At 42.9% G+C, this 27,918-nt stretch overlaps 3 protein-coding genes across 5 annotated transcripts; 1 reads left to right on the plus strand and 2 right to left on the minus strand.

The window, feature by feature from the left end:
- Positions 1-1,624: 1,624 nt before the first annotated feature.
- Positions 1,625-12,593, minus strand: slc30a6 (solute carrier family 30 member 6). 2 transcript variants are annotated; one of them, XM_052613772.1, is made up of 16 exons: positions 12,454-12,593; positions 11,879-11,994; positions 10,980-11,026; positions 10,260-10,346; positions 9,897-9,981; positions 7,593-7,635; positions 7,086-7,151; positions 6,077-6,157; positions 4,882-4,917; positions 4,072-4,166; positions 3,731-3,779; positions 3,537-3,656; positions 3,127-3,229; positions 3,001-3,048; positions 2,849-2,917; positions 1,625-2,706 (listed from the first exon to the last, which is right to left on the minus strand). In XM_052613772.1, the coding sequence occupies exons 2-16, from the start codon at positions 11,913-11,915 to the stop codon at positions 2,161-2,163; spliced, it is 1,512 nt and encodes a 503-aa protein (XP_052469732.1). In that variant the 5' UTR covers positions 11,916-11,994; positions 12,454-12,593; the 3' UTR covers positions 1,625-2,160. The 2 variants fall into 2 exon arrangements, with proteins under 2 accessions (XP_052469732.1, XP_052469731.1); XM_052613771.1 differs by lacking the exon at positions 12,454-12,593 and having other exon boundaries at positions 11,879-12,117.
- On the plus strand, positions 12,566-14,577 carry LOC128026525 (mitochondrial pyruvate carrier 1-like). 2 transcript variants are annotated; one of them, XM_052613773.1, is made up of 4 exons: positions 12,566-12,709; positions 13,918-14,014; positions 14,103-14,235; positions 14,337-14,577. In XM_052613773.1, exons 1-4 carry the CDS (start codon positions 12,635-12,637, stop codon positions 14,359-14,361), a joined length of 330 nt encoding a protein of 109 aa, XP_052469733.1. In that variant the 5' UTR covers positions 12,566-12,634; the 3' UTR covers positions 14,362-14,577. The 2 variants fall into 2 exon arrangements, with proteins under 2 accessions (XP_052469733.1, XP_052469734.1); XM_052613774.1 differs by lacking the exon at positions 12,566-12,709 and adding an exon at positions 12,853-13,840.
- A 246-nt stretch (positions 14,578-14,823) lies between these two features.
- On the minus strand, positions 14,824-27,546 carry LOC128026523 (chitin synthase chs-2-like). Its single transcript, XM_052613770.1, has 19 exons — positions 27,381-27,546; positions 26,170-26,305; positions 25,573-25,758; positions 23,600-24,690; positions 23,392-23,493; positions 23,070-23,234; positions 22,672-22,819; positions 22,501-22,566; positions 20,723-20,957; positions 20,148-20,348; positions 18,617-18,901; positions 18,157-18,336; positions 17,516-18,059; positions 17,288-17,421; positions 16,705-17,060; positions 15,749-15,859; positions 15,450-15,667; positions 15,285-15,351; positions 14,824-15,149 (listed from the first exon to the last, which is right to left on the minus strand). The coding sequence occupies exons 1-19, from the start codon at positions 27,425-27,427 to the stop codon at positions 15,081-15,083; spliced, it is 4,341 nt and encodes a 1,446-aa protein (XP_052469730.1). The 5' UTR covers positions 27,428-27,546; the 3' UTR covers positions 14,824-15,080.
- Between the last annotated feature and the right edge of the window lie 372 nt (positions 27,547-27,918).

Raw genomic sequence — 27,918 nt, forward strand, 5'->3', positions numbered from 1 at the left:
AGCATTAATATAGTCTGTAAAAATATAAGAAATGCCCTCTCTTATCTCTACAGATTCATGCTCTGAAATCTTCAACCTTTGTCGGTTTAACAGATTTGACCTTGTGTGACCTTTGAGTGAATGTGTCAGGCCCTTTCAGGATCAAACCGGTCTCACTACTAAACACAAGAGTCCTGAAAACACAACGCTGTGGTCTAACTGACGACACACACTTACACCACACTTCAGCCAATCACAGTTTTGGTTCATTACTGTTTGTGAATCAGTGCATTGTAATATTTCCAGCTTGTCATCGGGCTTCATTCTTAAATAAAACTCATGCATATAAAAACACTGTTTGACTGTGTCACTAAACCTTTTGTCCCTAATTCTTGGTGATGAATGGTGCTTGATCGACCTCATCAAACCAAAGCACCCAAACACTAAAAACCCTTCAGTGCTTTGAGATGTGGTGGAAACTTCCATGACTTTTAAACACATTCATGTATAGTTTCTTGGACAGGTTTGCAGAGACTCCTTTCCCTGTCTAAACAAATCTTGATCCCTTCCTCATGTGCAGAATCTTCCAGGTCACTTATGCTGCTACTGCTTTCTTCAAACCCTACCAAAGATTTATATCCAGAGAGTAAGCAGGCCACTAAACATCACCGATCGACTCCAGAGACAAGCTTTGGTAGATTCAGATGCATGCTGGGATCACGGTCCTGTTGGAAGCTCACACTTGTTTGTTGTTCTTGTAGTATGTTCTGAATTTCTCCTTTCATCAAGCTGTCTTGCGAGCCATTGGCAGTAAACTGAGGGTTTTTCTCAGCTGCTCTGATCAAACATTTTATTCACATTAATGAAAATTTCCATGGCACCATAGATTTTAAACTTACAAATGATGCGACTGATAGCAAATTATTTTTGCCTTTTTAATGCATTAAAATAATGTATGGTCTTAGTTTTTGTGAGAGCTCTTCTGTTTTGGCCACGCATGTACCCACAGTGTTTCTGACCTTCCCTGGATGTGCACTGCTGACACATCCAGAAAGATATTGTATTGAGATGATTGCAGCCCTGTAATGGACTCGACGATCTGTTCAGGATGTGTTCTCCACCTGAGACGCCTGGGTTGGCTTCAGCTTGGTGTTGAACAGGGTGTCATCATTAGTGATTGTGACAGCGTTCCTGTAGCTCTCACAGTAGAGCGTGGTAGCAACGCCAAACACCACGGGTTCGATTCCCAGGGAATGCAGGTGTTCACAGAGACTAAGGGGCTCTTCACAGATGCAGGGTCACAAGATGTGTTTTTAAAAGATGAACTTGTTTTAACTAGAGTTTTACAACACTGATGTCATGTTCAAGAACAATATTTAAATATGTTTTTACATTGATAAAACAGTGGAAAATTCCCAGTTCATACTGTAAAAGCACTTTAATGTGTTTGTCTACAATGAAGTAAATGCTTTTTTACGTTGATAATCTAGAATTAGTGTGTGTGATTTGCATTACTGGGTTTAACACAGTTCCCTCACAGCAGGATGGGTGCCAGTTCAATCCCCGGCTGAGCCAGGAGAGCTTTCTGTTTACAGTCTGCAAACTTTGAAAAAGATACATCATGCATCATGCAAACACACAAGGATAATTCTCTGCATGAAAGACCCACGACTGGCAGATCAACATGCCTCTTTATTTCTCTCCAGTACGGTAGGAAAATACAGTAAACTAAGCTAAATGTGGAAGCAGTTAACTGTGACAGGATGAGTGACAGAGCAGATTAAACAGTGACAGGATGTTCGTCCCAAAGCTTGCCTGCTATTCTGCTACATAGCCTGCTCAGAAGTATGTACCTGTTCTTCACAAAAAAGCATTCTTTCAGGGTTTAGTACAAGCAGGCAATGAAACCCTGCCCTCCTGAAGTCTGTTCACACTGACAGTGAGTAAATCACTGGAGACAGCGAGTCTCGTCCGGTTCTTATAGGCGTATCCAACTCTGTGTGAACTTCATCAAGATGGAGTAAAAACTAAATAATGCGACTCCACAGATGTCTGATAGCCATTTAATACAAATGAAGAATACAGATAAAACATCCATTGAGAAAAAGAAAAGAAAGAAAACCTGTTGCTCTCGGTCCCGTACACATAAATACTGAGGATAGTGGAGGTCATGTGATGAGCTCAGGGTCTCTGTGGGCCGGACTGTGACGAGGGCAGACTGCTCCCGTATCTGTGTGGGGCGGCGCTCAGAGTCCTGTATCCCTGAACAGACGGCATCCGTGTGCCCACGCCGAAGCCCAGCCTCATGGAGGGAGCGTCCCCGGGGTTCAGCACGCTGGAGTACGGGCCCATCCCGTAGGAGAGAGGCGCGTGGAAGGGCCTGTGCTGGTGGGCCGTGGGGAACACCACGGGCTGCACGTGCTTCCCCGGCGTGTTGAAGGAGAACTCGGGCGGAGGGCTGCTGGGTTTGGCAGGTGTAGACGTGGCCGGGCTGGGCTCCTCGTGCGGTCTGGACCCCGCCGGAGGGAAGGCAGCCGAAGACACGTACTCCGAGAGGCTGAGCGAGCCCGTGGGCAGGGAGCTGGAGGTCAGAGAGTGACGAGCCCAGTCGTCTTTGAAGATCTGAACGGTCAGCGTGGACACCAGCGAGTTCAGCCGGTTGGTCACATGGGCCAGGACCATCTGCTCGTCAGCATCTCTGCGGATCCGGACGTGAACAGAGCCGGCCTGCACACAAACACAGCGAGGTCAGATCTCTACCGGAGGAACAGGGAGAGATCAGGACTCTAATACAACACTCAGGTCCTTTAAACAGGGCTAGTGCACGTGTGTCAGCAGCAAAGATCATCAAGAGAGAATATCTACACACCAACGAGCCGAAGCCTATGGTCCAAAAGTGTTCATTTCTGACTTCAAGAACCCCATCCAGCGTGGACACCTGAAACATCAAGAGCCAAACAAACATGAGAGGAGAGCACATGCACCAGAGACCTGACCGATGATGACCGAAGATGTCCTGACCTCTCGGAGCAGTTTGTCAAGCTGACCGATGACATGAGAAGGAGTGGTCTGCAGGAGAGAGAGAACAGCTCTGATATCACACACACACACACACACAGCATCAGTTCAGACACCAGTGACACACACCTGCAGAAGCACCTTCCCGCTGTACACACTCATGGGGTACATGGTGCCGAAGATCATGAGGGCGATGGCCACAGCAGACGCGGTGTCCATCGCATTGTAGTTACTGCACAACAACAACACAAGAAGATCATGTGACTCAGTGACATCACGAGAGACCGGTGTGGTAGGGATGTAGACTTAAGAATTATCAGCAATGACATACAGCCAAAGTATAGTGACCTGTACTCAGAATCCGTTCTCTGCATTTAACACATTCAAAGAGCACACACACACACACACACACAGGTTATGAGTTGACTCTCTAACATCAGCCCATGACCCCAATGAATGTCCTGTTAATTGCACTGCTAGAACTGCTGCAGGAGATGCATTAGTGTGATCATATGTAAGGCCGAGTGTGTTCTCCTCACTTGATTTCGATGAGCATGTAGGTGATGCCCAGAGCGAAGGCTCCAGCGAGGTTGATCAGCACAAACGGGTTCATCCTGGGCAGGAGAACGCTGCTGAGCGCCGGGATGAGTCCACACAGACTGCACACAAACATTCACAGCTCATTTACACGGCCTTCCCACCATACAGCGAACAGAGAGGGAACATACGCTACCTTCTGCTCAGGTCTGCCACGTGCTCCTGGAGCCAGCTGGTGCTCGCAGCTAAAGACAGAGAAACACCAAACACAGCTCAGTCACACACACACACTTACACCTCTTTAAAGGACACACAAACACAACCACAGAGTTACAGTTTAAAACATCTCTTCATCTCTTACACAACAGGCAAAGCAATGCTACAGATCTTTTGTTATTATGAGAAGTGCAATGATATGCTCTGTTCATTATGAAACGGTGTCTGGCTGGAACCTGTGATCTGGTGTAAAACCATGTGCTGAGCTGTCATGACAGTGAGCTGGTGTTGGATGAGCCACACTCAGAAACAAGATCTTACCTTCAGACACGAAGACGAAGGGCTTGTTCTTGACCGACAGCAGGGTCAGGAGGTTAAAGAACAGAGCCACCAATGTCCCCACCAGCAGACGGCCCCTGAAACAACACAGATACAGCTTCCTCTCTCAACATCTAGAGACGGATGACTTTGAAATCTTTTACTCCAACACATCAGTCAGAGATCTACAGGCCAAGCGTCTGTCGGTCTACTTTTCTCAGTGTTTTCCACACTTTGACCCTGGTCAGGCTTGAGTTGATATCAGTGTTTCAGCAGTTCTGTCCCTGAGAGAGAGAACTGATCACACGTTCATTATAGTGAACGAGTCAGTGCATGAGAAATAAAGTGAAAGTGATGAAAGAGACTTTCTGATGTTACGTGATCTTAGCCGAGCAATGCAATATGTTAATATTTTTATAACAGCATGAGCTGCTTGAAGAAGGAAGTTATCAGCGTTTCTGATATTCAGAATGGTAAGCAATCCCTGCTTTGTTTATGTTTAGTATATGTGTGTATGTCAGTATTCTGGTTTCTCTTTTTAACAGCTGACTCTAGACTGATGATAGCTGCTGATGTAGACGATCATTCCTCTCACACCGGTGCAGAACACGTGTGTTAGTCTGCAGTCAGCTGTAGTGGGAGCCGTGTGTTCAAACAGACGTGAGGTGACAACACAGCTGGATCTCTGAAGTCAGCCTTAAAACCTCCTCCAACAGTAGACCGGTTCTTTTAGTGTGTGAGTGTGTGTGTGTGTGTGTGTGTGTGTGTGTGTGAGAGTGTGTGAGAGTGTGAGTGTGTGTGTGCTGTACTCACGTGTGCACCTCGGGCTGCTCCACGAAGCGCTCCACACTGAGACAGAAGGAAACACACAGTTAGCACACACACCTGAGAGGTTATACTGGATAACATCACGTCAGAGCCGCTCTGAGAGTCTGAATCATTACAGGGAGCAGGAAACACCAAAGCAGCCTCAGCAGAAGAAATGATCCACACGCGTCCTCATATCAGAGGCTCACTCATATGTAGAGAAGAAATCATCAGTCCACATTAATGACAATGTCAACAATACAAACATTATTAAAAATGTTGTATTGTTGAGTAGTCATACGAAAAATAAAACAAAAACTGACGGGTGAGAAAGCAGCAGTTAAGAAAGCATCTGATTACAGTGAATGTTACGTACAGTCTCATCACGTTTATTCATACAGTACTTTATGCTATAGATAGCCTTAAATCAAGCAGCTTTACAGTATGAAACATGAAAACCCAGAGTCAGTGTCACTTTCAGTTAGTATTACACCTTGATTTTCTGTTATAGAGCAGCTCTCCAGTGTGGAGCTAGACAATGATAACATCTTTATTAGTGAAAAAGTCATTTCATTATAGTGACAAGATCAGCTTGCAGAGATCAAAACTTGATCTTGCTCAGGACTGATTTGATTATCATAACCCTCTCTTTTAAGACAGATTATGTTGTGAATAGTTTATAAAATAAAGACTTATAATAATGACTTACAAAAGATGTCAGGCAGAGTTATTTGCCATTCAGCTTCTTTCGTATATAACTAATTAAATGGTGAATGAAGTTTCTCTGTTATCTCATTTGTGCCCCAGATATATTCATGTGTATAAATTAATATGTATTAATAACAGAATATGACTCTCAAAAGCTAAAGTGCTTTCCGTAATTTATTTGTTATAATATGTATAACTCAATATTTTAACTAGCTGCAAAAGCTGAATAATCAGTAAATGTCTACTGATTAATTAGTGAAATAATCAACGATTAGTCAATTATTCAATTATGAACTGATGATCAAAACAGTGGTTTGTTGCAGCTCCACTCGTGTGTGTGCATGTGTGTATATATGAGTGTGTGTGTGTAGTGTGAGTGTGTGTGCGTTTATTGTGAGTGTGTGTGTGTGCGTGTGTGTCAGGTGAACGTGAGTCAGTCGGGTCACCCATCATCTCTGACAGGATCAAGTTCTGCAGACACACAGGATCTCACCTTTCCTTCAGGATGAAGAGAGCGCCCAGCTGAACCAGCACAGTGGAGGCAAACACCGCCAGCACCTCGAACCGCTGGAAGCTGAGAGCACACACACACACACACATCAACACACACACACATCAACACGGAGCAGAAACACACACACCACTGCAAGCACAGGTGTGTGTCCCTGAAGCTCTGGGGTGATGCCAGCGAGAACTGTTCAAAGATACCAAATACATACCAAAATATACCAGAGACTGGCCTACTTCCTGAGGAGAAGCTAATCTCCAGGAACAGGAAACGCATCACTACACATTAAACAGAGCTCTCTAATTTGACATGCAATATCTCATGAGGGAAATAAGGAAGGATATTTCTTTTTTGGGGATGTTCCCACTGATACAAATGAACGTGGACATTTTCATGCTGAGAAACTGCTGATAAAAAGGCAAAAACTGGAAGTTTGCTGAAGGGAAATTGTAGAAATCTTTCTTATTTGGCCTGTAACATCTCAGGTCTATGTCCTGTAGTGTTTATCTGATAGACCTGAGCGAGGAACACCTTTAGATCAGAGCGAGGATCACCTGGATTTTCTGAATCATGTGAATCTTCTGAAGATGATTATTAATGTTTGGCAGTTATGTGGTAGATTTGGCTTTACAGGGATTACTCAGAGCTGGTCAGGAGTCGATCACAGCGGTTATAGCTCTGGATCTGATATTCCTGACAGTGGCTGCTCTGTTATTTGATTATTTATGAATTTGTTGTTGTTGTTGTGTTCAGACAGACAGTTCCTCCAGTGTCACACACACACACACACACTGGAAAAAGATGCTGTGTGCTTTTACAGAGCTTTTATCAACTGAAGATGTTTTTTAGGAAGAGGTTTTGTCATCTGAATGCACTACTGCTCTTCTGTCCTCACAGGCGTGTGTTATTCCTGTCAGAGATTCAGTCAGGTCTATACTGACGAGGCTCTCACACAGGTTTACACACTGATATGTGAAGTATGAAGCGCTCTTACCCAAACGAGTACACTTGACTGGGTTTCTTCACGGTCACCCAGAAACTCAGCAAACAGGTGATCAGACTGAGAGAGAAAGACAGAACAACACCGTGATGAAAGACCACAGGAGTCGAACCAAACGTTCACTTACCACACATAACTGCTGATGTGTTTACTAGTGGCTTCAGCACACTACAGTTAATCATGATACTACAGATGCCCAAAAGTTCTTCATACAGTGGAGTACCTTTCAAATCTGATATCTGACGTTATCAAGATGAGTCTGAGTTCAAGTCATATTTAATGATCCTTTTCTAAACTGTGATCATGTGTGAAATGTTGAAGGTGTCTACGGTAAATAAAGTGGTTTGACTGTGAATCCTGCACATCACACACAGATGACAGACACTAGCACCAGTAATGATTATCCTGACATCAGAAACACTGTCTAAGGTAAGCTTGTGTAGCACGGACGAGTATTATCATCTGAAGACAGAAACACAAGTGTGAACGGAGGACACGTACCTGAAGAGATCGAAGATGGTGAGGTATGTGAACGCAGTTAAAGCTGAAACAGAAGACAGATGTTCAGAACAGCAGTCAGTGACACAACTGAAAACCTTCACTATCCACCAAAACATTGAGGAGACTGTGTGTGTGTGTGTGTGTGTGCTGAAGACTGATGAACACGCTCCAGCGCTGGGACACACTGAGCAGATCAGGGTGACGTGTGTGTGTGTGTGTGTGTGTGTGTGTGTGTGTGTGTGTGCTGAAGACTGATGAACACGCTCCAGCACTGGGACACACGGAGCAGATCAGGCTGACGTGTGTGTGTGTGTGTGTGTGTGTGTTTTTACAGTCCTGGTCGATGCAGATGAAGACGCAGTGGTAAACCGAGCCAGGATCTTCAGCTGAATATTTAATAACATCTCCAGACCGAGCATCCCAACACATCAGATCGTGCTGGAACCCTGACCTTCATCCGTCTCGCTGCAGGTCTCTCGGGAGCGCAGCGGTTACCCGAAACACAGGCGCAGCGCTCCGAGTCCCGGACGGGGATCATCTTTCTCTGCTGTAACAGATTCACTAACTGCACGCTCAGCTGTCACGAGTCGCCTCGGCTCCGGTGTCTGGCCACAGCAGAACAACAGCAGATGTAAACTAAAAGCTTTATTGACAAACTACACACTAACACCCGGCGGGAGGAAGTGTCCACGCGGAGGGTAAACTGAGACGCAGCCGAAGACTGCTGCTGCTGCGAGAAATAAGAGCAGGACAGAAACATCCCATCAGCCCTGACCATCACACACAGACCACAGCAGACTCAGATCAACACCACAGCTCACTCCGCTGACAAACACACGGTCACAGACATCATAATGAAGATCTACATCCACACGAGAGCTGACAGACCTGAACATCTCCTCCTCCAGTGACACCTCTGAAGAACGTGCTGGAGACAACGGGACACGGTTTCACTGGAGGAGGAGATGCTCTGGACTCAGTGAAGGAATCGTTTCAGCTTCTGTGGATTACTGTTTGGACTCTCATTCTGACGGCACCCATTCACTGCAGAGCATCCGTTTCTCCAGATCTGGTGAAGACACACTCCTCTTCATCTCCTGGATGGGCTGAGTACTGGTCTGTGTACAGCAGACACTGAGTCTATCGAGAGTGAACAGTGTTCACACACACGATCACACGGAGCACACTCTGAAAGGCTGAGCGTTCACTAGTGTGCGTGTAAATGACTCAAGTATACTACGGGCTGTCAGTGTTACTGGTCATACAATGGTTCTGATCACAGATTTCTTAATAAAATGAAGAGTCTTGGATCAGACGCTCATGCTGAGCTCTTCCTGGGATGGGTGTTCAGACTGAACTTCAGGAGACACGACGGTGTGTGAGAACTGCTTCAGAGGTCAACACCGCTGCGCTCACTCAGGAGGTGTCCTTCAGGTCCTGTAGCGCTCATCTGAGAGGCACTTCTTGATTTCAGCTCCAGATTCAAGCATGAGAACAACTGCTCTCCTGAACTCTCCTGAAGACTCGAGCTCACGCTTCAACACATGACACATCACTGTTTGTGTCCTTCCTCACTGAACCGAGACAGAGTCTGCTCCTGAAGGAGCTTACACACACACACACACACACACACACACACCACTGAGGTGAAGATCCTCTTACTGAAGAGCTCAATACAGGACTATCACCTTTCTCTGCTCAAGACACAGCGGTGCTGACTGATACTCCACACACACACACAAACACACACACACACTCACTCTCTCTGTCTCTCTCTCTCTCTCTCACACACACACACACACACACACCAGTCAGCAGCAGGAGACAGCACATAACAGAGAGCCTGTCTCAGCAAATGCTTTCATAAAGTTTAATAAATAAATGTGTTCTAATTATACCAATAATAGTGCACTATGAAATGTTTTATTTAATTCTGTGCCATCTGTTTTAATTAGTCTAAACACTCTGATAATCAAATCTATTTTTAAAAGGTGACCAAACAGAAGTCTGAACAATTCAGATTGGGCAATCACAGCGCTGCACAGGAGAGGTGTACAGGATGATGAATGATGCACTGTGTGAGATCTGTCCACAATAATCAGAAGACACTCTGTGTGTGAGGCCTACAGACGTCATCAGGTGTGTGTCACAGTGTGCTAGATGGGTTTAATACACAGTGTGTTCACGACACACTGCTCTCCACACTGACACAAACCTTCCTCCAGCGTCACGGTTGGATCTCAGTGTGTGCCAGATGTAAGTGTGTGCCTGATCTCAGTGTGTGTGTGTGTTGAGGGAGCTCACCCATGCTGTTGGTGGAGCTGCCCCACATCAGCAGACAGGCCGTGCAGAGCAGGTTCAACATGCCGAACAGAAGGATCCTCCACGACTGAAACACAATCACACAATCATGAAATGGCTGTGAGAGTCTGTGTGTGTGTGTGTGTGTGTGTGTGTGTGTGTAGCAGTCAAACACTGCCCCCTGCTGTCAGCTGTTCTAATAACACTTTACCTCATAAAACCAGTCGGGCTGGATTTCAGTAAAAGCCGTAAACAAACGCTTGTCAGTATGGAGTTTATGTCTTAGATATTAAATCTAATGTCTCGTTGTGTTTTTAAATCAGTACTGTATTGTCTGAGATCAGCAGCTCAGATCAGTGAACTTACCCGTCTGTCAGAGGTCACCAGACTAAACTCCTGCACAAACTTCCCCAGGACCGAGCGAGGACTCTTGCGGAAGGGATGTATCGTGCCCTGCAGTGATGGACAGAGATCAGTATACATTACCCACAATCCCCAGAGTCAGAGTTCACAGCTAATGAGCTCAGCACGAGCTCACTCCCCCATGATACTGTGAACTATAACGGAGTAAGGAAAACATCCTACAAAGCACACACTAACACTCAAAGGTTTAGGACACATTAAACTGGTAAAAAGTGACAGTGAATATGTTTATATGTTACAAAAGACTTTTATTTCAAATAAACGCTGTTCTTTTGAACTTTCTATTCATCTGTGAATCCTGAAAAATAAAGTGTAGCCTAGTTTAAAAAGAACATATTGTGCAGCACAACTGTTTTCAACATTGATAATAAATCATCATATTATTCTGATTTCTGAAGATCATGTGACTCTCAAGACTGGAGGAATGATGCTGAAAATAGAGCGGAGCATCACAGTATCTTACATTCACATAGAAAACACATTTTAAATAGAAAACAAAAAAATACTTGACAGTATTACTGTAATTTAATCAAATAAACAACAGCTTCGTCAAATATAAAATACTTCTTTCAAGCAAGCAAACATAAAAAATAATAACAATAAAAATAAGTAAATAAATCTCACTGGCCCAGACTATTTCTTATGAGACTAGAGGAGTCTTACCAGAACATACACGTCCGTCTCACGCTTCCTCCGGTTCACCGGAGCATCTGGACACGAAAACACACAGATTAACATCTGACAGGCCCTGGATCCCACACACACAGATACAGACACAGAACACACACACACACACACACACACACCAAAGAGAACACAGAGACAGAACACAGACACACACACAGAGACAGAGACGAACACAGACACAGAGACAGAACACAGACACAGAGACAGAGACAAACACAGACACAGAACACAGACACAGAGACAGAGACAGAACACAGACACAGAGACAGAACACAGAGACAGAACACAGACACAGACACAGAGACAGAACACACACACAGAGACAGAACACACACACAGAGACAGAACACACACACACACACACACACACACAGAGACGAACACAGAGACAGAACACAGACACAGAGACGAACACAGACACAGAGACGAACACAGACACAGAGACGAACACAGACACAGAGACGAACACAGACACAGAGACAGACACAGAAAACAGAGACAGAACACAGAACACAGACACAGAGACGAACACAGACACAGACCACACACACACACACACACAGAGACGAACACAGACACAGAGACAGAACACAGAGACAGACACAGAAAACAGAGACAGAACACAGAACACAGACACAGAGACGAACACAGACACAGAGACAGAACACAGACACAGAGACAGAACACAGAGACAGAACACAGACACAGAGACGAACACAGACAGAGACAGAACACAGACAGAGACAGAACAGAGACAGAACACACACACACAGAGAGAGAGAGAGAGAGATAGAACACAGAGACAAACACAGAGACAGAACACAGAACCAGACACAGAACACAGAGACGAACACAAACAAGAGAACCCCGCTCACCCGACTCCTTGATGCCGATCACGTCCAGCTCCACCATGTCAGGTCTATCTGAGGGCGACACCTTCCTCTCGGTGACTCCAGACGGAACTACATCGGGTTTGTTGCTCAGACTCCTGCTATAATAATCAGAAACATGACTGTGGTATGGGTTATCATGAGCCATAACAGACGTGGACGAAATATCCAGCGCCATCTTTACTTCCGCCCACGTCACACTCCGCGGCCCGACCACGTGCTCCACAACAACCAATGACAACGCAGAGTTTATATATATAGTTTTCTTTTTCTTTCGGTTAACTACATTTTTGTGTGTTTTTATTGTATAATATAACTATGAAACAAAAACAAATAAATAACTAGAGAAAATAAAAATACAGAGAAGAATCAACAATATTTCCAATGCATTATGTGTTATTACAATGAATTTTAAATACGTTTTTGAGGAATGAGTGCGTTGCCAGTATAAGTGTAAAGCAGTTTTAGGGTAACAATAATAACATATGACGTAAACCTGGCAAACTGGTTTTAAAAATATAAAAATAACAATGATAATAATAATACTTTGTTTTCAGCACCTTGAGGACTTTACATCTGACAGCCGTGAGTGTGTGCGCAGGAAGTGACGTCACCCCGCCTGCGTTCCTCTGTCCTCTGTTTGTCGTCGCGTACAGTGTTTGCTTTGTTGATCAGTGTTGTTTCAGTGTCCTCTCCTCACGGACCGGTTCTCGTCGTGACTCTCTCGTCGTCGGACTGATAATGGCCGGGACTCTGGCGCGTAAGGCCGTGGATCATCTCCGCAGTAAAGAGTTCAGAGAGTATCTCATGAGGTCAGTGTTTCAATGTGTTTATCTCTGACGAGTCAAACCGTGCAGAGTGTGAGGAGTGTCGAGCAGAATATCGTGAAGTGAGTCTCGGTCGTGTGTGTGTGTGATTAACCACAGACCGTATATAAACAGATAATGAGCGCGGAACACCTGAAGGACACGAGCTGTAGTCCCGCTGCCCGCCTCCGGAGGCGCTGTCTGACCCCAGAGCTCTGTGATTACATGACAGTAGAGTGAGCTGAGCTTACTGTCGTTATATCTTTTACTGTCTATGGTTATATCACCTGAGTCGAGTCTCGGAGATATAAAACCGTCTTCACAGCGTTAGTCATATTTAAATTTGATTGGTTTAACAGCAGCAGTGCGTGTCTTATCGACTCCTCTTGTTAGAACACAATAAAACCATTGTTTTCATCTGTAAATCATTATACATTTAGTATAAATATCACAGTAAACATTTATTTGTTTTTGTGACTGTTCATCTTACTTTACATTTAGCCATTTAGAAGAGGCTTTTATCAGAAGAGACTTAGAGATGAGGACAGTGGAAGCGATCGAAAACAACAAAAAGAGCAATGATATAAGTGCTATAATAAGTCTCAGTTAGCTTAACACAGCACAGGTTACACGTTTTTATTTTGAGGTTATATAATAAAAAATATAACGGAATAGAAAAAGAATTGAGCAAGCTAGTGTTTGAGGCCTTTTTGTTTGTTTAGTCTTTTTTTTTTTTTTTTTGCTTTAACATTTGCTTTAACATACATTTGCTTTAACATACATAGTTGGGCAGGTCGTTTTGGAAACAGTTAATTTAAAAGTCTGTAAAAGTAACTTTGTGCTTCTTTGGGATGAACAATCAAGCGACGTTCACTTGCAGAACACAAGCTTCTAGAGGGCACATACGTCTGAAGAAATGAATTCAGGTAAATGGGTGCAGAGCCAGTGGTGTTTTGTAGGCAATGCCTTGAATTTAATGCTTGCTGTTCTGGTGTAATAGTACATTATTTTTGAACCAGCAGACACTTGATATTGTATATTAACCATCTTGTTGAGCCTGTCATGTGTTGTATTTGTTCTTGTAACGTTGATGTTTCTTTCCCGACGGCTCTGCTCTCCCGTGGATCTTCTCCTCAGCACAGTAAGTCCGTGTCTAGTGAATGATCTCTCTGTGTCTGTGTCCCGGCGGTTACAGCAGTGGTTTCTCATGTTTTCCAGCACTTCTGGGGTCCGGTGGCTAACTGGGGTCTGCCCATCGCTGCCATCAGTGACATGAAGAAGAGTCCAGAGATCATCAGCGGCAGAATGACCTTCGGTACGTGACACAACACCAGCAGCTTGTGCAACAGACCGATAGTGTGAGGTCAGAGGTCAATCCAGGTGTTCTCCCTCTTGTTTTCCAGCTCTGACCTGCTACTCGCTGCTGTTCATGCGCTTCGCCTACAAGGTCCAGCCCAGAAACTGGCTCCTGTTCGCCTGTCACTTCACCAATGAAGCAGCGCAGCTCACTCAGGGCAGCAGACTCATCAAATACAAGTACGACCGCCTCACACTGTCCCGTGTTTACTGTACACATGAGATGAGATGTGTTCAGTGCTCTCACATTAACACGCGCTCTGTCTCTCTGTGTTCCTCAGCATGGAGAAGAAGATGGCCAAATGATGAAGTGTGAGGAGATCACAACGGCTGATCCGTTTTAACACAATAATAATCATTCATATACACTGATACATTTCCTCGGTTACACATTTAACATTTTAAGCCTTACAACACAGCCTTGGTTAGAGTTTGTATGTAATGTAAAAATAGTTGAATAATTTATTTCCATACATAGTGCGATCAGTGTATGTTACAAATAAATATGGAGAAAAATACAAAGTTTTGGTTTTGCTTCTTTTGACTCTATCTATCTATCTATAATTTTGTTCTTCACATACGGCTATAAAAAGACTCCAGAAGACCTATGTAACTTGTATGTTGTTGTCATGATGGAGATAATCTTTGTTGAAAATGGCCAGGATATTAATCGTGTTCAGTGGAGTAAAGCTCTGGAGGAACACGGTGAATAATGATGAATCAAATGTGCTTTCCACAGAGAGTGACTTGTCCAGACCAGTTTGTTACAGAACATTTAATATTTGACAAATAAATACAGTAACACAGATAAACTAGCAGGTGATCAAACATTATTCAAACAATACTTAAAAATGTTATTGGGTGCAGTAATCTACAGTAAACCAATCCCAGCTCCAGTTTCTATTGCTGTGGAGTGCTGTGGTGTAAGTCTGGATTCATTTATTATTATTTTATGTATGATAAATCATTAATTTTTAACTAAGTTTACTAACTAGGAGCAAAAGAATCAGCGTTTCGCAACAGTTTCACAAGTCGTCAGCGGTGACGGTAAGATTTTGGGGATTCCCCAGGATCAATCCCTCATCTTCATCCTCCTGCAATGAACAAGACCATTGTAAAAAACAATATAGTAATCAAGTTTAAAGCATTGTAAAAATCCAGTCAGCTTTTCAGAAGGAAAACGCTTAATGTACAGGCTGACACATGGATAGCGGCATGCAGCTCCTCACCTCATCTTTTTCTTTGTAGTTTTTCTCTGAGCTTCTGTACGACACCACGTGGATGAGGGTGTACACTCTGTAGTGAGAAATAACAGGGTTTCTCAAATAATCAAGCTCCATACATGTATATAAAAGACTGGGTACCAGTGTGGCAGTGCGTGCTGTGAGGTTTACCTGTGGTAAAGCATAGCCAAGAACTGAACGATGAGCAGAACGGCGAAGGACAGCAGAAACATCAGGCTCAAGGGCTCCACTCTCAAGGGGTCTGGTGCTTCAGTACCGTTGGGATAGTACTTGGGAATATTGATGCTCAGAACATCAGTGCCAATGGCCTGAAGGAAGAACGTAGCTACAACCCAGAGGACGTTAACTATGAAGTACAAAAACACTGCCTGCAAAACACAGAATAGTGCTCATTTAGTGCATGAAGTCACAGGCCTGGACAGATGGACTTCTTCATTTGCCAAGCTTACCTTGTTCCGTAGGGACTTGAGCTCCCGTGTCACTTCCTCGAGGTGAGCTTTGTCATCTTGTATGGGTAGAAGATAACGCTCTATCAGTTTATTCCAGAAATCATGTTCATCCTGGTAATAATAGGGAAACATAAACATACTTGTAAAAGACTACACAGTTTGGGTGCATTCGGTCAGTTAATTTAGCCAAATGCATTACTTATCCATTGATAATCTACTGAAGCTTGATTAACCCAAATTAATCTACATTATTTTGTATTATAGTTGGTCTTGGAACGGTATTTCTGTCAACCAGTTCAAGCCAACCTAAGTTTATACACCAAAAACAATTCCTACTCATAAATGGTTAAGATTGGTGTTCCAAGCCCTAACCTTAGCTTTAGCACTTAATCATTAACATGACACTAGCATTGAATACCTCTCAAAGGTATTCTGGTGATTTGACCAGTTTGGACATGTTCTTGGATCAACTTCCTCGTTCCTGGAATAAAGTCCCTACTCCACAATCAGAGATTAGCTACAGGGTTAGCGTTAGGGCAGGGCTGGCAACTGAAGAGTTTAGATCCAACCATAGTAAAACAAGCTAATCCAGGTCTTCAGGGTTACTAAAACTGTGTTTCCCAACCCTGTTCCTGGACTCTAAACACTTCTCAACTCCTCCTAAACACACCTGAATCAGCTCTCATTAAAAGAGACTCCAATATCTGCAAAGGATGGGTCTGATAAAGGAGACATCCTAAATGATTGGGGCCATTGGCCTCCCCTGTCCTGGACAGCTACAGACAGGCTCCTCATTGGAGCTAAACTCTCGAGGGCCAGAGTTGTCCCTCCCTGGTATCTAGGTGGTAGTTTACAAGATAAGTGTTGTGTTTGATGCATTGATGGGAATGGACATCCAGGAACATGTCCTACTTGTGTAATTGCCATTATAACATCAACCATCCAAAAGGCATTACCTCAGATAGCTTATCAACCTGTGGAGCCACAAGTGTCCTTTCGATTGCCCTCTTGACACGCCTCTCCAGTCTCTGCGCTCCGTTCTCGATGCGGTTGGACTTCACGATGCGCCGGGCGACTTCGTTCAGAGCATACTGCAGTTCCTCCAGCTGACTCATACTCAAGACGTCCTCAGGACCCACTTTATCCCTCAGCTCCTCGTTCAGGGTGTCGCTGAGGATCGACACCAGTTCCTCGCACAGATCCTCCTTGTTCTTGTTTCTCAGTGTGTAGCGGATCTGCTCCTGAAGGTTTCTCTTCAGATTGGCGTACGTCAGTTTCTTCAGGAACTCTCTCTTGACGGGCTCCACCCAGTCTGTCCGTTTGAATAAGAACAACGTCAACAACAACGAGACCAACTCTACACTCAGAACAGGGTCCAGATGAGGATTGTACTGTATGCAGTTTTGAATCAGATATTCTCATTCTATTACTAATCTGAGACACCCATTTACAAACTGTACTGACAAGACGTTCATGAATCACGTGTACTATATAAACTCAATAACTATAGGAATGCATCGTAAAGATGTCATCTCTTACCACTCTCGGGCACAGCTTCTTTTGGCTCCAGAGTATCGTAATCACTGTCATCATCATCATCATCGTCGTCGTCATCATCAAAGTCTGTTTCATCATTAAATTGGTCGTTTTTTCTCTCACCTTTGGGACTCCCACTGGAAGATCAATTTGAAACAACAGTTAGGGAATAATTATGAACTTTTCTGCTGCATTGCAAATGTAATCAACACACTCTTTCATATTCTTTACCTTCTGTCAGAACTAGCGTCTATTTCCTCGTAGACCCTGTCGAGATTCTCTTTGGACTTGTTCTTCTTATTAATCATCTCCTCGAGGTCGTCCTGGATGTGTTTGTTGGCATCTTCGCTGTTCTGGACTTCATGGGTGCTCTGAGCCTTTAGGTCGTCTGGCTCAGTTTTGGCCGCTGGTGTGTTTGGATTGATGGCTTGCTGAAATTGTTGAAGGACTAGACTCTCGGTCTCCTGAGTGACTTGGATTTTCACGTCCCAACAGCACATTTTGCAGTCGCGATTGCACACAATGCCCACTTGCTTTTTCTGCTCCTTCGCCTTGTTAGTTTCTCGAGTGCCCCAAGAGACATTGTGCATGTTGACTAGGGAATATATGGTGAGGAGGAGATATCCACTGGGGATGCAGATGAAGTACATCAGACCGTAGATAATCAAAGTGCACTCCTGAGGGTGAAGGATGGCTGTCACCATGTACATGATCGCACCAGACACCAGGAAGAGTCCAGTAGGGGTTATGAATGTCCCCTGTTTAACCATGTCACCTAAAATAAGACATCCAATGAAACTGAATATCAACAAGCATGTTTTCAACACAATTTATACATACAAAAAAATAAATAATAATAAATAGATGATTACCAATAATGGAGAAGAAGGATGCAGTCATCAGGAATGCGTATATGACACTGAGAATGGCAGCAATGGTGATTTGGAAGTTGGGTTTGGCCACAAAACATATGATCATGTAAACAGTTGGAGGTATAACGCCAATTATTATGGAAAGAGTGCCTTCAATCCCAAACACAAATTGGAACGCTCCTAAAATGGAAAAGAAAGAGTCAATTACACTAGTCTTTGCACTTCACATCAGTTTTCATACATGATATATTCACAGAGAGATATTTGTGACCAAGTCATGCTTAAGAAGTCCAAGCTGGTAAACCAAGCTGTGTCTTGGGGCATAGGTAGGTAATACACAAGCCTTGAACAGATCGACCAGATGGTCAACCAGGTCAACCTCAGCCCCATCAGAAGCTGGTGTTAGCTGACATTTCCAGCAGGGCAGATGAACCACAGTAACACGTTTTTTAATATTAACCTGCTATCATGAGGGTGACGGAGGCAGGTCCCAGGATGGAGGATGCCACAGTGAAGGTCTGATATAAGATGTAGAGGATGGATATGGAAGAGTTTCTCTGGACTGTTTCCTTCCCGTGGTGGAGCAGGTCGAGGGTGTTGGCCAGTGTGGAAGGACCCCATCGACGCCTCTGGTTGTAAAACTCTTTGAACTCTTGCGGTGAGTTGGTGTACGCATCTGAAGCGGCGTTATACTCCACGCGCCAGCCCTGCTGCAGGAGAAGAGTGCACAGCCAGCGGTCCTCACCTACACGTGAGCGGATGAGAAACATGATGAACTGACTCTCGGCCATCATACAGACTCAACTACACAGAAGCATCAGATGCTGTCAGTCATCGACATCTCACTAACCATCTACTTTACTGAACAGAAGTGCTGCGTTAACCTGCAACTGTTATTTCAAAGTTTCTCGTGATCGAACACAAAAGATGATATTACCTTATTAATGTTGATTCAATTACATTTTAACTCAACTTTAAATAAGACCATTTAACTATAGATTTTACCACAAGAAGCACATTATTTGTGTTACCTTCAAAAATAATCTTTTATGTATCATGCTCTGTGAAAAACATTCATAGTTTCCCTTGAATTCTGTGGAAACACCTCTCTGTATCAAATTTCACTAAAAAGTTTATTTTGAATCTAAACCACATTTGGTTCTTTAAATGCTCCATGTTTCAAGTGTGAAGAAAAGCTAATATTTTGTAATATAGATAATTTAGTTGTGTTGTCGGACTTGGGAAATTATTATTCTTAACTCATTTTAAAACAAAACTGATCGAACATGTATATGGAAAATGCATGCATGTTTGCTTGTAAATTTCAACGTGATCCTTCCTTGAACATGTTAAAGGAACATGGATCCTTCCTTGAGGTGTGCTCCTTTAGCTCAATTGGTAGAGCACTGTGCTATCAAGCGCAAGGTTTGGGGTTCGATTCCCCGGGAACACATGATATGTAAAAATTTATGGCTTTAATGCAATGTAAGTCGCTTTGGATAAAAGTGTCTTCTAAATGCATTAATTTAATTTTAATGTTATATGTGCATATGTGAGTAAAGTGGGGGACAGAAAAGGAAACTCTATATAAACGAATGCTGGCTGCTGCTGAATATTGATGTAAAATATTCTATTCGTGTCATGTGTAGACTCTAAAACAGGTAACATGGCATTGACAGGTACGTCTTGTTTTTGTTTTTTTCTTTCAGTTATTCCACTGCAGTGGAGTGAGATAAATCCCAAAAGTAGACACATTTTCACCCATTATGGGGATTTATGAACACTGCAGTACTAAACATTTTTTCATACATTCCAGGAAAAGGCTATTCAGAAAATCTGTCTCATTGGATGACAAGATAGTAAAGACAAATGTATGCAATAATGCAAGTCACTGCAAGTAATTTATAAAGCATGAACCAGACTTCTGGTGGAAGGTTAGCATGCTAGTGAGCTATAGAAACAGGAAGGGTTGAGTCTGAGGAAGGGTTTACCTTGATCGTACTGCACATACTCAGAGGCGCGCGTGGCTTTGGTGGTGTATCTCTTCAGGACGTTGTCGTCCATCAGTGCAGATCCTCTGAACAGACTGAAACAGCCTGGACTGCACAGAACCGAGCCAAACACGTGCTCCGCCGTCTTCTGAAGCCAGTGACCCACCGCGTACTCGAACTTCTGATACCACACCATTGGGCCTGAGACACCACACACAGAACCGCTGATTGAACATTGGGAAAGAGTGTCGTGCTCATATCGCATGTGAGCATTTTTATATTCAGGTTATATGAGCACTGTTATCATATTATAAACGCTGATTTGCATGTTTTATTGAGCTATCCGATCTTTTCGATAGCCCTTTTTTACTCTTTGGTGTTAATATAAAAATGCAGTGACTGCCAGGAATGGTTAATGTCAGTGGACTTTGTATGTTAATCAGAATTAAATAAACCGGCCTATAAAAGGCCACACCATTATCTTCTATAGAATCCAAACTGCTGCCTCTTTCTTGCTTTAATCATGTGCCGGTTTTGTCAGTGTTATGTATGATGTGAACGCGGGAGGTTTTTACCCATTCCAGTGGGGTGTATGCGTCCACAGGCTGCCCCCACGGTGTCGTACATCCTCAGCCGGTCGACCAGCAGAATCAGAGCGGCGGGGTGGAAGTCTGTGTCTCCATCCAGAGCCATGATATACGTGTTCTCATCAGAGATGTGCCTCCTCTTGCTGTCGTTGTCAGAAGAGGGTAGTAAGTAGCTCTCACCATCTAATGATATGAGACTGGCACGACTCGGGTTGTTTTGTCTCTGTAAGAACACAGTGTCAAAAACAGAAGGAGATTTTCAGCAGGGATTAGAAATAATAATAATTAAAAATTACTCACAAAGAGAGTCATCTTGCACCTAGTCATAGCCAATACAGCATAATATTTTATAACAACATTTTGGCCCAATATTTTAAACAAAAGGAAAAACTGTCAACCCTTTTAAAATATATTTTTTCAAGAAAATGTAAAAAAATTATATTTAAAAGTTTCTATTTAAGGCAAAACTGAAGCCAATGTCTGTCATTCGGCACAAATGCAAATGTTTCCATATGCTCAACATATCTGGATGGTAAAATATGATTTATTATGTAAACTATCGGCTTTGTACTTCACTCACATTATCAGTCTCATCCACTTCCAGCTATTTTTGGGCTGCCTGATACTGCAAACTGGTGTATCGTACGATTTTATTTCAATATATAATGTTAGTCATGCACACACTGGTTTATAGCACAATTAGTTTTACAGTTTACTGCACTTTGTCATTACTCTGGCTATTTCCCTTCAGTGGCCATTGAACGGGACGTCTTGCACATTCACAGAAAACAGATTACTCCCGCGGTGAAATATAAGGGGAATAACACAGTGAGGCGGTGGTCACGCTGAACACTATTTAAATTGAGCAGTGTTACTTTTTATATGTTTCTTTAACTCTGTTTTCCCTTGTAATAGAGGAAACTGTTACTCCATAATTTATGTCCATCCAGATCAATCATATCTATCAAAACTGTTTGAAGCTTTTGCAAAATAAAGAAAACAAGCTCATGCCACTTTGAGTCATCTCGGTTTCCTTTCCGTGAACTTTGGTTGGAGCGTGTCACAATGAATGAAACTCGGCACATTTCTTTCTTTCGTCTTTATAATCTGTTAATGATTTAAGTGAAATATATCTGCTGTATAAGCATATAACCTGTTAACTGTCACTCACGTTTTTGAAGATAGACTTGAATGTGCATGATACAAACATAAATTTGTATAATTCATGACTGAAAACATTTTGTAACATGATTTTGATGTGCCATTTACATGGTAATGCAATGTCTGATTTTAAAATGGGTTTTGAACGATGAATTTTGAGATTTTATGTTTTCAAGTGATATATAACTTCTGATGATTTCTAAAATGTGATAGAGAAAAAGGCAACGAGGAAGTCTTTTTTTTAAACAAAGGTCAAAGCTCCTTTTGTAATGTAGATTTCTGAGGGTGCACTCTTGTCATAAATTCATCTATTACTTTTCCTACATAATTTTTAACAAAAAATATTGGTAAAATATATATTTGGGAGTCTTAGACCTTTCCAACGATATATAGTTTGTCAAGATTAGATTATATTTGATTGTAATATAGTATAGTCAACGTAGGCGTCCCGTATACGGGACGGGGTGACAATTAACAGGATAAATGTATTTTTTAAGTATATAGTTTTATTCAGTTTCTTTCCGTTCACAGAAGCACTGCTTGCGTGGTGCGTGACCTTGTGTGAATCTATTATATTCACCAATCCAGCAATTCAAAAGACTTACTGTTATTTTCTGAGGGTTTTTGACATTGTATCCTTTCCATCCAAGCAGGTAATAGAGGTACATGATCTGAAACACACACATGCTCAGTCTGGGTCAGGCAAACGTTCAACATTAACAGATTGTGAAGACTGAATTACTTATCAGACTAAGGAATAAGACTTTGTGATTCACCTGTGACCATCTCTTTTTGTGTCGAATCAGTTGTTTGTCTTTAAGATGGACGTAAAGCATGTTTCCCTCTGGCATGACAAACACAAGACGACCACCATATGGTGTTTCAATGATAGAAACCTCATCTGGCTCTTTATTTGTAAAAACCCTTGAAGGCAAAAACAGTGAAATTTAGTTTGCAGCTGGGTGTGTGTATATATAGTTAACAAAATTATAAACTGCACATTTTAGAGTGGCCTTTTATTGTGCCACACCTGTGAGGTGGATGAATTATGTTGACGAAGGAGAATTGCTTACTAACACAGATTTAGACAGATTTCTGAACAAAATTTGAGAGAAATAGACCTTTTGTGTACTTAGAAAAAGTCTTAGATCTTTGAGTCCAGCTCATGACTTACCTGTACACCTCCATGACTACTTGTATGAGGTCACTGACGTAGGTGTTGACAAGCTTTGTCTCGGTGTCGTTTTCATACATGAAGGCATCATCAACATAAATATGACACTCAAAGTCAAAGCAGTCCTTGTGTTCCTCCTTCGGATCCCCTCGGTATCTGTCCAGTCTGAAGCCAACAAACAAGCAAAAGACGAATGAAGAACTGTTCATTTAATACACCTCGGGTGAAGAAAAGACTTAGCAAGCGTTTCTTTGCTTAAGGGGTTTCAACCAACTGGGCTTTGAGCTCAAATACATTTATAATACTCCTCCATCATAAATACCTGAACATCGAAGTCGTGATTTTCAGCATCTCATCGTATGTCTCATGCCACATTGTTGCACACAGGTAAATTACACAGTTTTCCATGTCACTGTCACTGTTACTACACCACAGAAAGAAGGAAAGGAAGCACTCAGATTTGGACTAGATTCACGCACTTGTACTGTATTACATGTATCGTTTCATAAACATCATGATTTTATAAGTACCTCTCCTTGTTTGCCGTACGAACCACTTTCATTTTCGTGTTCAGCAGCATAGAGAGGTCAATGAAGGCGGATTCATACAGGCGGCGGACGAAAAGTTGTGACGTGCGTTCGATCCTCTGCACCTTTATTTTCCAGACGTAATACGTGCAGGAGACCAGGCCGAGCCACATGCACACCCCCTCCAGCGCCAGCATGGAGAAAGGCCACATCGCGTTCGGGTTGTTGAGGGACGTTTTACAGATACTATAGGAAATTTCCAACATTATAGCCAAGGTTTTATTCAGGTCCTTGAGAGATTCAAGTTCATGACAAAATGGCCAGAAAGGAGTCTGAATTGTAAAGTTTTTGCTGGGTACTTCTAAGATACTAGTATCAGGTGAAGGGACCAAAACCTTAGCTTGGGTCATGAACAGTATAATGCCCAGGATTAGTGTAGCTGGACCCGTTAATGACACGGGGAGAGCGAAACCGAATCTGACCGCGTGGATCTTGCAGGCCACGACTCCGAACCAGTGGCACGCAGCAGAGCAGAACGCCTGCAGGCAAAACAAACCAATGCCTATCTCTATCGTGCCTGTACTGGCTTTGCTGAAATCATCCCAAACAATGGGGGTCTCAGCGATCAGGCAGTAGTACAGAAAGTACACCCCCAGAGTCAGTGCTATTCGAATGAGGCTGGTGAACAGATAAACGCTGTCTCTGAACGTTTCCAGCTCGGTGAGCATTTCCTGAATCCTAGTGCTGGCCTGAAAGGGGTTCTCCCACCAGTTCAGGGAAACCAGCAGGGATGCAAAAATCGCAATGCCTACATATATGTAATAACCGTCTGCTTGTCCTGGGACAAAAGAGGACTCTCTCACGTAGTAGTCGATCACCAGCAGAACGTATCCGCTGAGCACCAGGATGACGGAGCATATGGGGTAGATGATCGTCCAGCTCTGCGTCTGCAAGCGTAAGGCGATCTGAAGCAGGGCTGACAGGATGCAGATGCCTCCGGGGATGCTGAGGTTTGTGAGGACATCCAGCTTCGGCATCACAATGAGCACCAGTATCGCCGTCCCGACTGCCACCAGACTCTCGATCCCACACATCTGCAGAAGCATGAACAATCATTTCATTTCACTGCATGCAAGCTGCACATTTCACCAGTTCATGCGTGTTGGAGATACAGGAACTACTCCAGGAGTTACTCGTCTGCCATCGAGTCATCATTGGTGTATAACAGCACGAGCAGATGAAGTCAACTAAATGATCTTCTGGTTCTCAGCTCCAGTCCTCAAGACCCCTAGCTCTGCACATTTAGGATACATCTCTCATCACCTCAGACGTTTGTTGTATTCGACTGTAAGTGCCCTGCGAAGTGAACTTCACAGGATGATTCCAGTGAGAAGGGAGCGAATGTGTTCCATTCAGAGAGCATTAAAGTGTGTGACACGTGAATTTAAATAGTATTTATTTACAGAGGTATATTACATCACACTTCTCTAGTAAGTTTAGTCTATGTGTAAAAACGCTGCAGGACGTGGTGTAGTGCAAATCCGTGAATGAACACTCTGAAGTAAAGTATACTTCAACACATTGCTCAGGGAGTAGGGAGCAGTGAACACTGTGTAGGGACCCTATCAATCAGAGCACAGTTCATGGATGGAGCTCTCTTCTAACGATCTGGTGCTGGAGACCCGGGTTCGAGACCCTCTCAGAACAAGAACGAGGTGTGGTGGTAAGGACCCGGAGGATGCAGATTTTGTAGAGCGGGGGGTCGTGAGCACTGGAACTGAGAACCACTTCTTCACAGCAGGGGCGTTTAACTCTTTTTTTGATTTGTGGGCCAATGTCTCGCATGTGACTTCCCTCTCTTCATTCCTCATTACTCACTTATAGACACACGTATTAGGACCTGTTGGACTTATTCAATTCTTTTCCCATTAAAGCAGTGTTCTCCTGTGTTAATCTGTGTGTAAATGTTAACTCACGATTCCCAGCGTCTTTGGGTTAGGGGACACATAGCTCTTGAAGACACACTTCCACAGAGACTTCAGGAACATGAGCAGGTTTGGCATCACCAGCACACACATCAACATGAGCGTGTAGAACTGTTTGTCCACGCTGTTTCTCAAGGACACTGGACTGGTCAGGGTGGTCAACACCAGCAGAGAGCCCTACGACACAAGAAACAGCTCTAAAACACCGGACCACTACAGAATCATCTGTGAATCACTGGATCTTTATATTAATGTGATGCAGTTACACCTGTTACACGCTACTACTCCTATAATATCAGTCAACCCAAATGTTGTTATATTTTGTCTTTATAAAGTGAATAATGGTTATTTGTGTCTTCAGCCAGTCCTGCTTGGTCTTTGATTAATTAAGAATGGTAGAACTGATAATATTCATCCCTGAACCATGACTATGATAAGAGGGAGGTATATTTCATGAGCTGAACAGAGGCCGATGTGTATTGTAATACGGCTCCAGATGTTGGTGAACTGCTGTGAATGTAGAGGTGATGGAGAGGGCTGCAGTACACAGATATTAATATTTCTGAGCATGTACTGGTGATGGTTCACCTTGCTCATGACCCCGCTGACCAGCACCAGCAGGCCCACGATAACAGCCACCAGGTTCTGCCCGATCCGAAAGCATACTCTCTTCTTCTCCTTCTCGGCTCCGATCGGGTTCAGCTGGAACGGGTCCCAGGTGTCTCTGAACAGACAGTCATAGTGGAGGATGAATGTGCGTCCTCCTCATCATTACATGTGAAATCAGTGCTGTATATTCATTCAGTGAGGTGTGAAAACTAAAGTGTGTGAGCGTGACTCCTCGAATCATTGAGACGAGCAAACCATTCAGAAATAAAACAAAGAAACTTGATATTAAACATGAGATGAAACCGAACAGATAGATGTTAGCGTCAGGGTTAGATTAGCAGCTTTGATATGACTGCACAGCTAATATAGCAGATATATTTATATAAATGTGTGTAAATTTAACTATAGTATAATATATATAATATATAATATTATACTATAGTATAATAGTTGTAATTATATGTTATATAAATCAATAACATGCTAAAAAAACTGTAACAGGAAAAAAATGAACCTAAACAAACCACATAAAGACAAAGGGAATGTTAATAATGTTGCCATATTACATCTATATTATTAGTAGCATATAACTATAACACACACACACACACACACACACACACACACACAGTCGCTGTGATTTTGCCAATACAGACTAAACCCAAGCATTTCCCTAAACCTAACCCAACTCATAACTTATTCCTGAAATCAGAGGAAAATGCTAGCTGATTAACAAGAGTGGAGAAACACCTAACCCTGATTATAATAAACTTATATAATCTATAAATATATATTTCCTGAAAAGTTAAATTGAAGATATAACAAAGATGTTGATCTAGGAACATGTTTTACTTGGTGAAATCACGCTCAACACACACACACACAAAAAAACACAAATGATAACCTAAAAAATATGCTTTATGTGGTAACATATACATTAACTGATTTTATAAAAAAAAAAAAAAAAAAAAAAAAAAAAAAAACACACACACAGGTCATTCAGCATTGTTCTTCTTCTTCTTCCTCAAGATTAATGATCAAATGAAATCTAAATCAGTCGATATGTGAACTGTGTTGTTGTGTGTGTGCTCGTGAGTCTTGTACTCGTGATGTCTGTAGTATAGAGCTCAGTAAATGAGATGTAATCGTGTTTGCGCAGTAGATGTGGAGGACGGCTGTGTGTGTTTCACCTGTGACGGCCTTCTCTCTTGCGTCCCCGCTGTTTCAGTTCCTCCATCTCTAAACACTTACTCCATGAAGCGCTGCTGCGTTATGCCCTGCTCACCAGACACAGATCACTTAAATCTCATAAAATATATATTCAATCCCATAAAAGAGTTCAAAGATCTGTGAGATTCATCCCAGCTCCACATCCTTATTACATCCCTGCTCGGAAACAGTGTTTATGACTCGGACCAAAGTCCAGTCGTACTTCTAACATGATCGTAATGTTCAGTTTATCCTAAAGTGAGAATATAATGTTTTGAACAGCTGACAGATATTGAATTGAAGGAACTAATATAGCAGCTATTGATCATTTCAGCTGCTTCCAGGACCTCGTTAACCTGTAAACCCCAAAAAGGTTTCACGTGTCACACTCATTCAGTACTGCATTAATCACAGGACCAGGAGTGACACACTCTCTCTTTAGGAGGTTCTAGGACCGGTTCCTCAGTGCTCTTCTGTGTTGGGCAGGCACTAGTTCTTCTGTCCAGAGCATCTGTGTCT

This window comes from Carassius gibelio, chromosome A13 (genome assembly GCF_023724105.1).
Source record: "Carassius gibelio isolate Cgi1373 ecotype wild population from Czech Republic chromosome A13, carGib1.2-hapl.c, whole genome shotgun sequence".
NCBI lineage: Eukaryota > Metazoa > Chordata > Actinopteri > Cypriniformes > Cyprinidae > Carassius > Carassius gibelio.

Excerpts from the sequence above, each read along its gene's own strand:
- slc30a6 (XM_052613771.1), bottom strand. The coding sequence starts at position 12,071 with ATGGCGCTGGATATTTCGTCCACGTCTGTTATGGCTCATGATAACCCA. Across the intron at positions 3,230-3,536 it reads TACATGCTCATCGAAATCAA|TAACTACAATGCGATGGACA; the intron begins GTGAGGAGAACA and ends GTTGTTGTGCAG. Across the intron at positions 2,918-3,000 it reads TTGACAAACTGCTCCGAGAG|GTGTCCACGCTGGATGGGGT; the intron begins GTCAGGACATCT and ends TTGATGTTTCAG.
- LOC128026523 (XM_052613770.1), bottom strand. The coding sequence starts at position 27,427 with ATGGAGGAACTGAAACAGCGGGGACGCAAGAGAGAAGGCCGTCACAG. Across the intron at positions 23,235-23,391 it reads ATCACGACTTCGATGTTCAG|ACTGGACAGATACCGAGGGG; the intron begins GTATTTATGATG and ends TGTTGGCTTCAG. Across the intron at positions 17,061-17,287 it reads AGAAGCTGTGCCCGAGAGTG|ACTGGGTGGAGCCCGTCAAG; the intron begins GTAAGAGATGAC and ends TCAAACGGACAG.
- LOC128026525 (XM_052613773.1), top strand. The coding sequence starts at position 12,635 with ATGGCCGGGACTCTGGCGCGTAAGGCCGTGGATCATCTCCGCAGTAAA. Across the intron at positions 12,710-13,917 it reads GAGAGTATCTCATGAGGTCA|CACTTCTGGGGTCCGGTGGC; the intron begins GTGTTTCAATGT and ends CATGTTTTCCAG. Across the intron at positions 14,015-14,102 it reads CAGCGGCAGAATGACCTTCG|CTCTGACCTGCTACTCGCTG; the intron begins GTACGTGACACA and ends CTTGTTTTCCAG.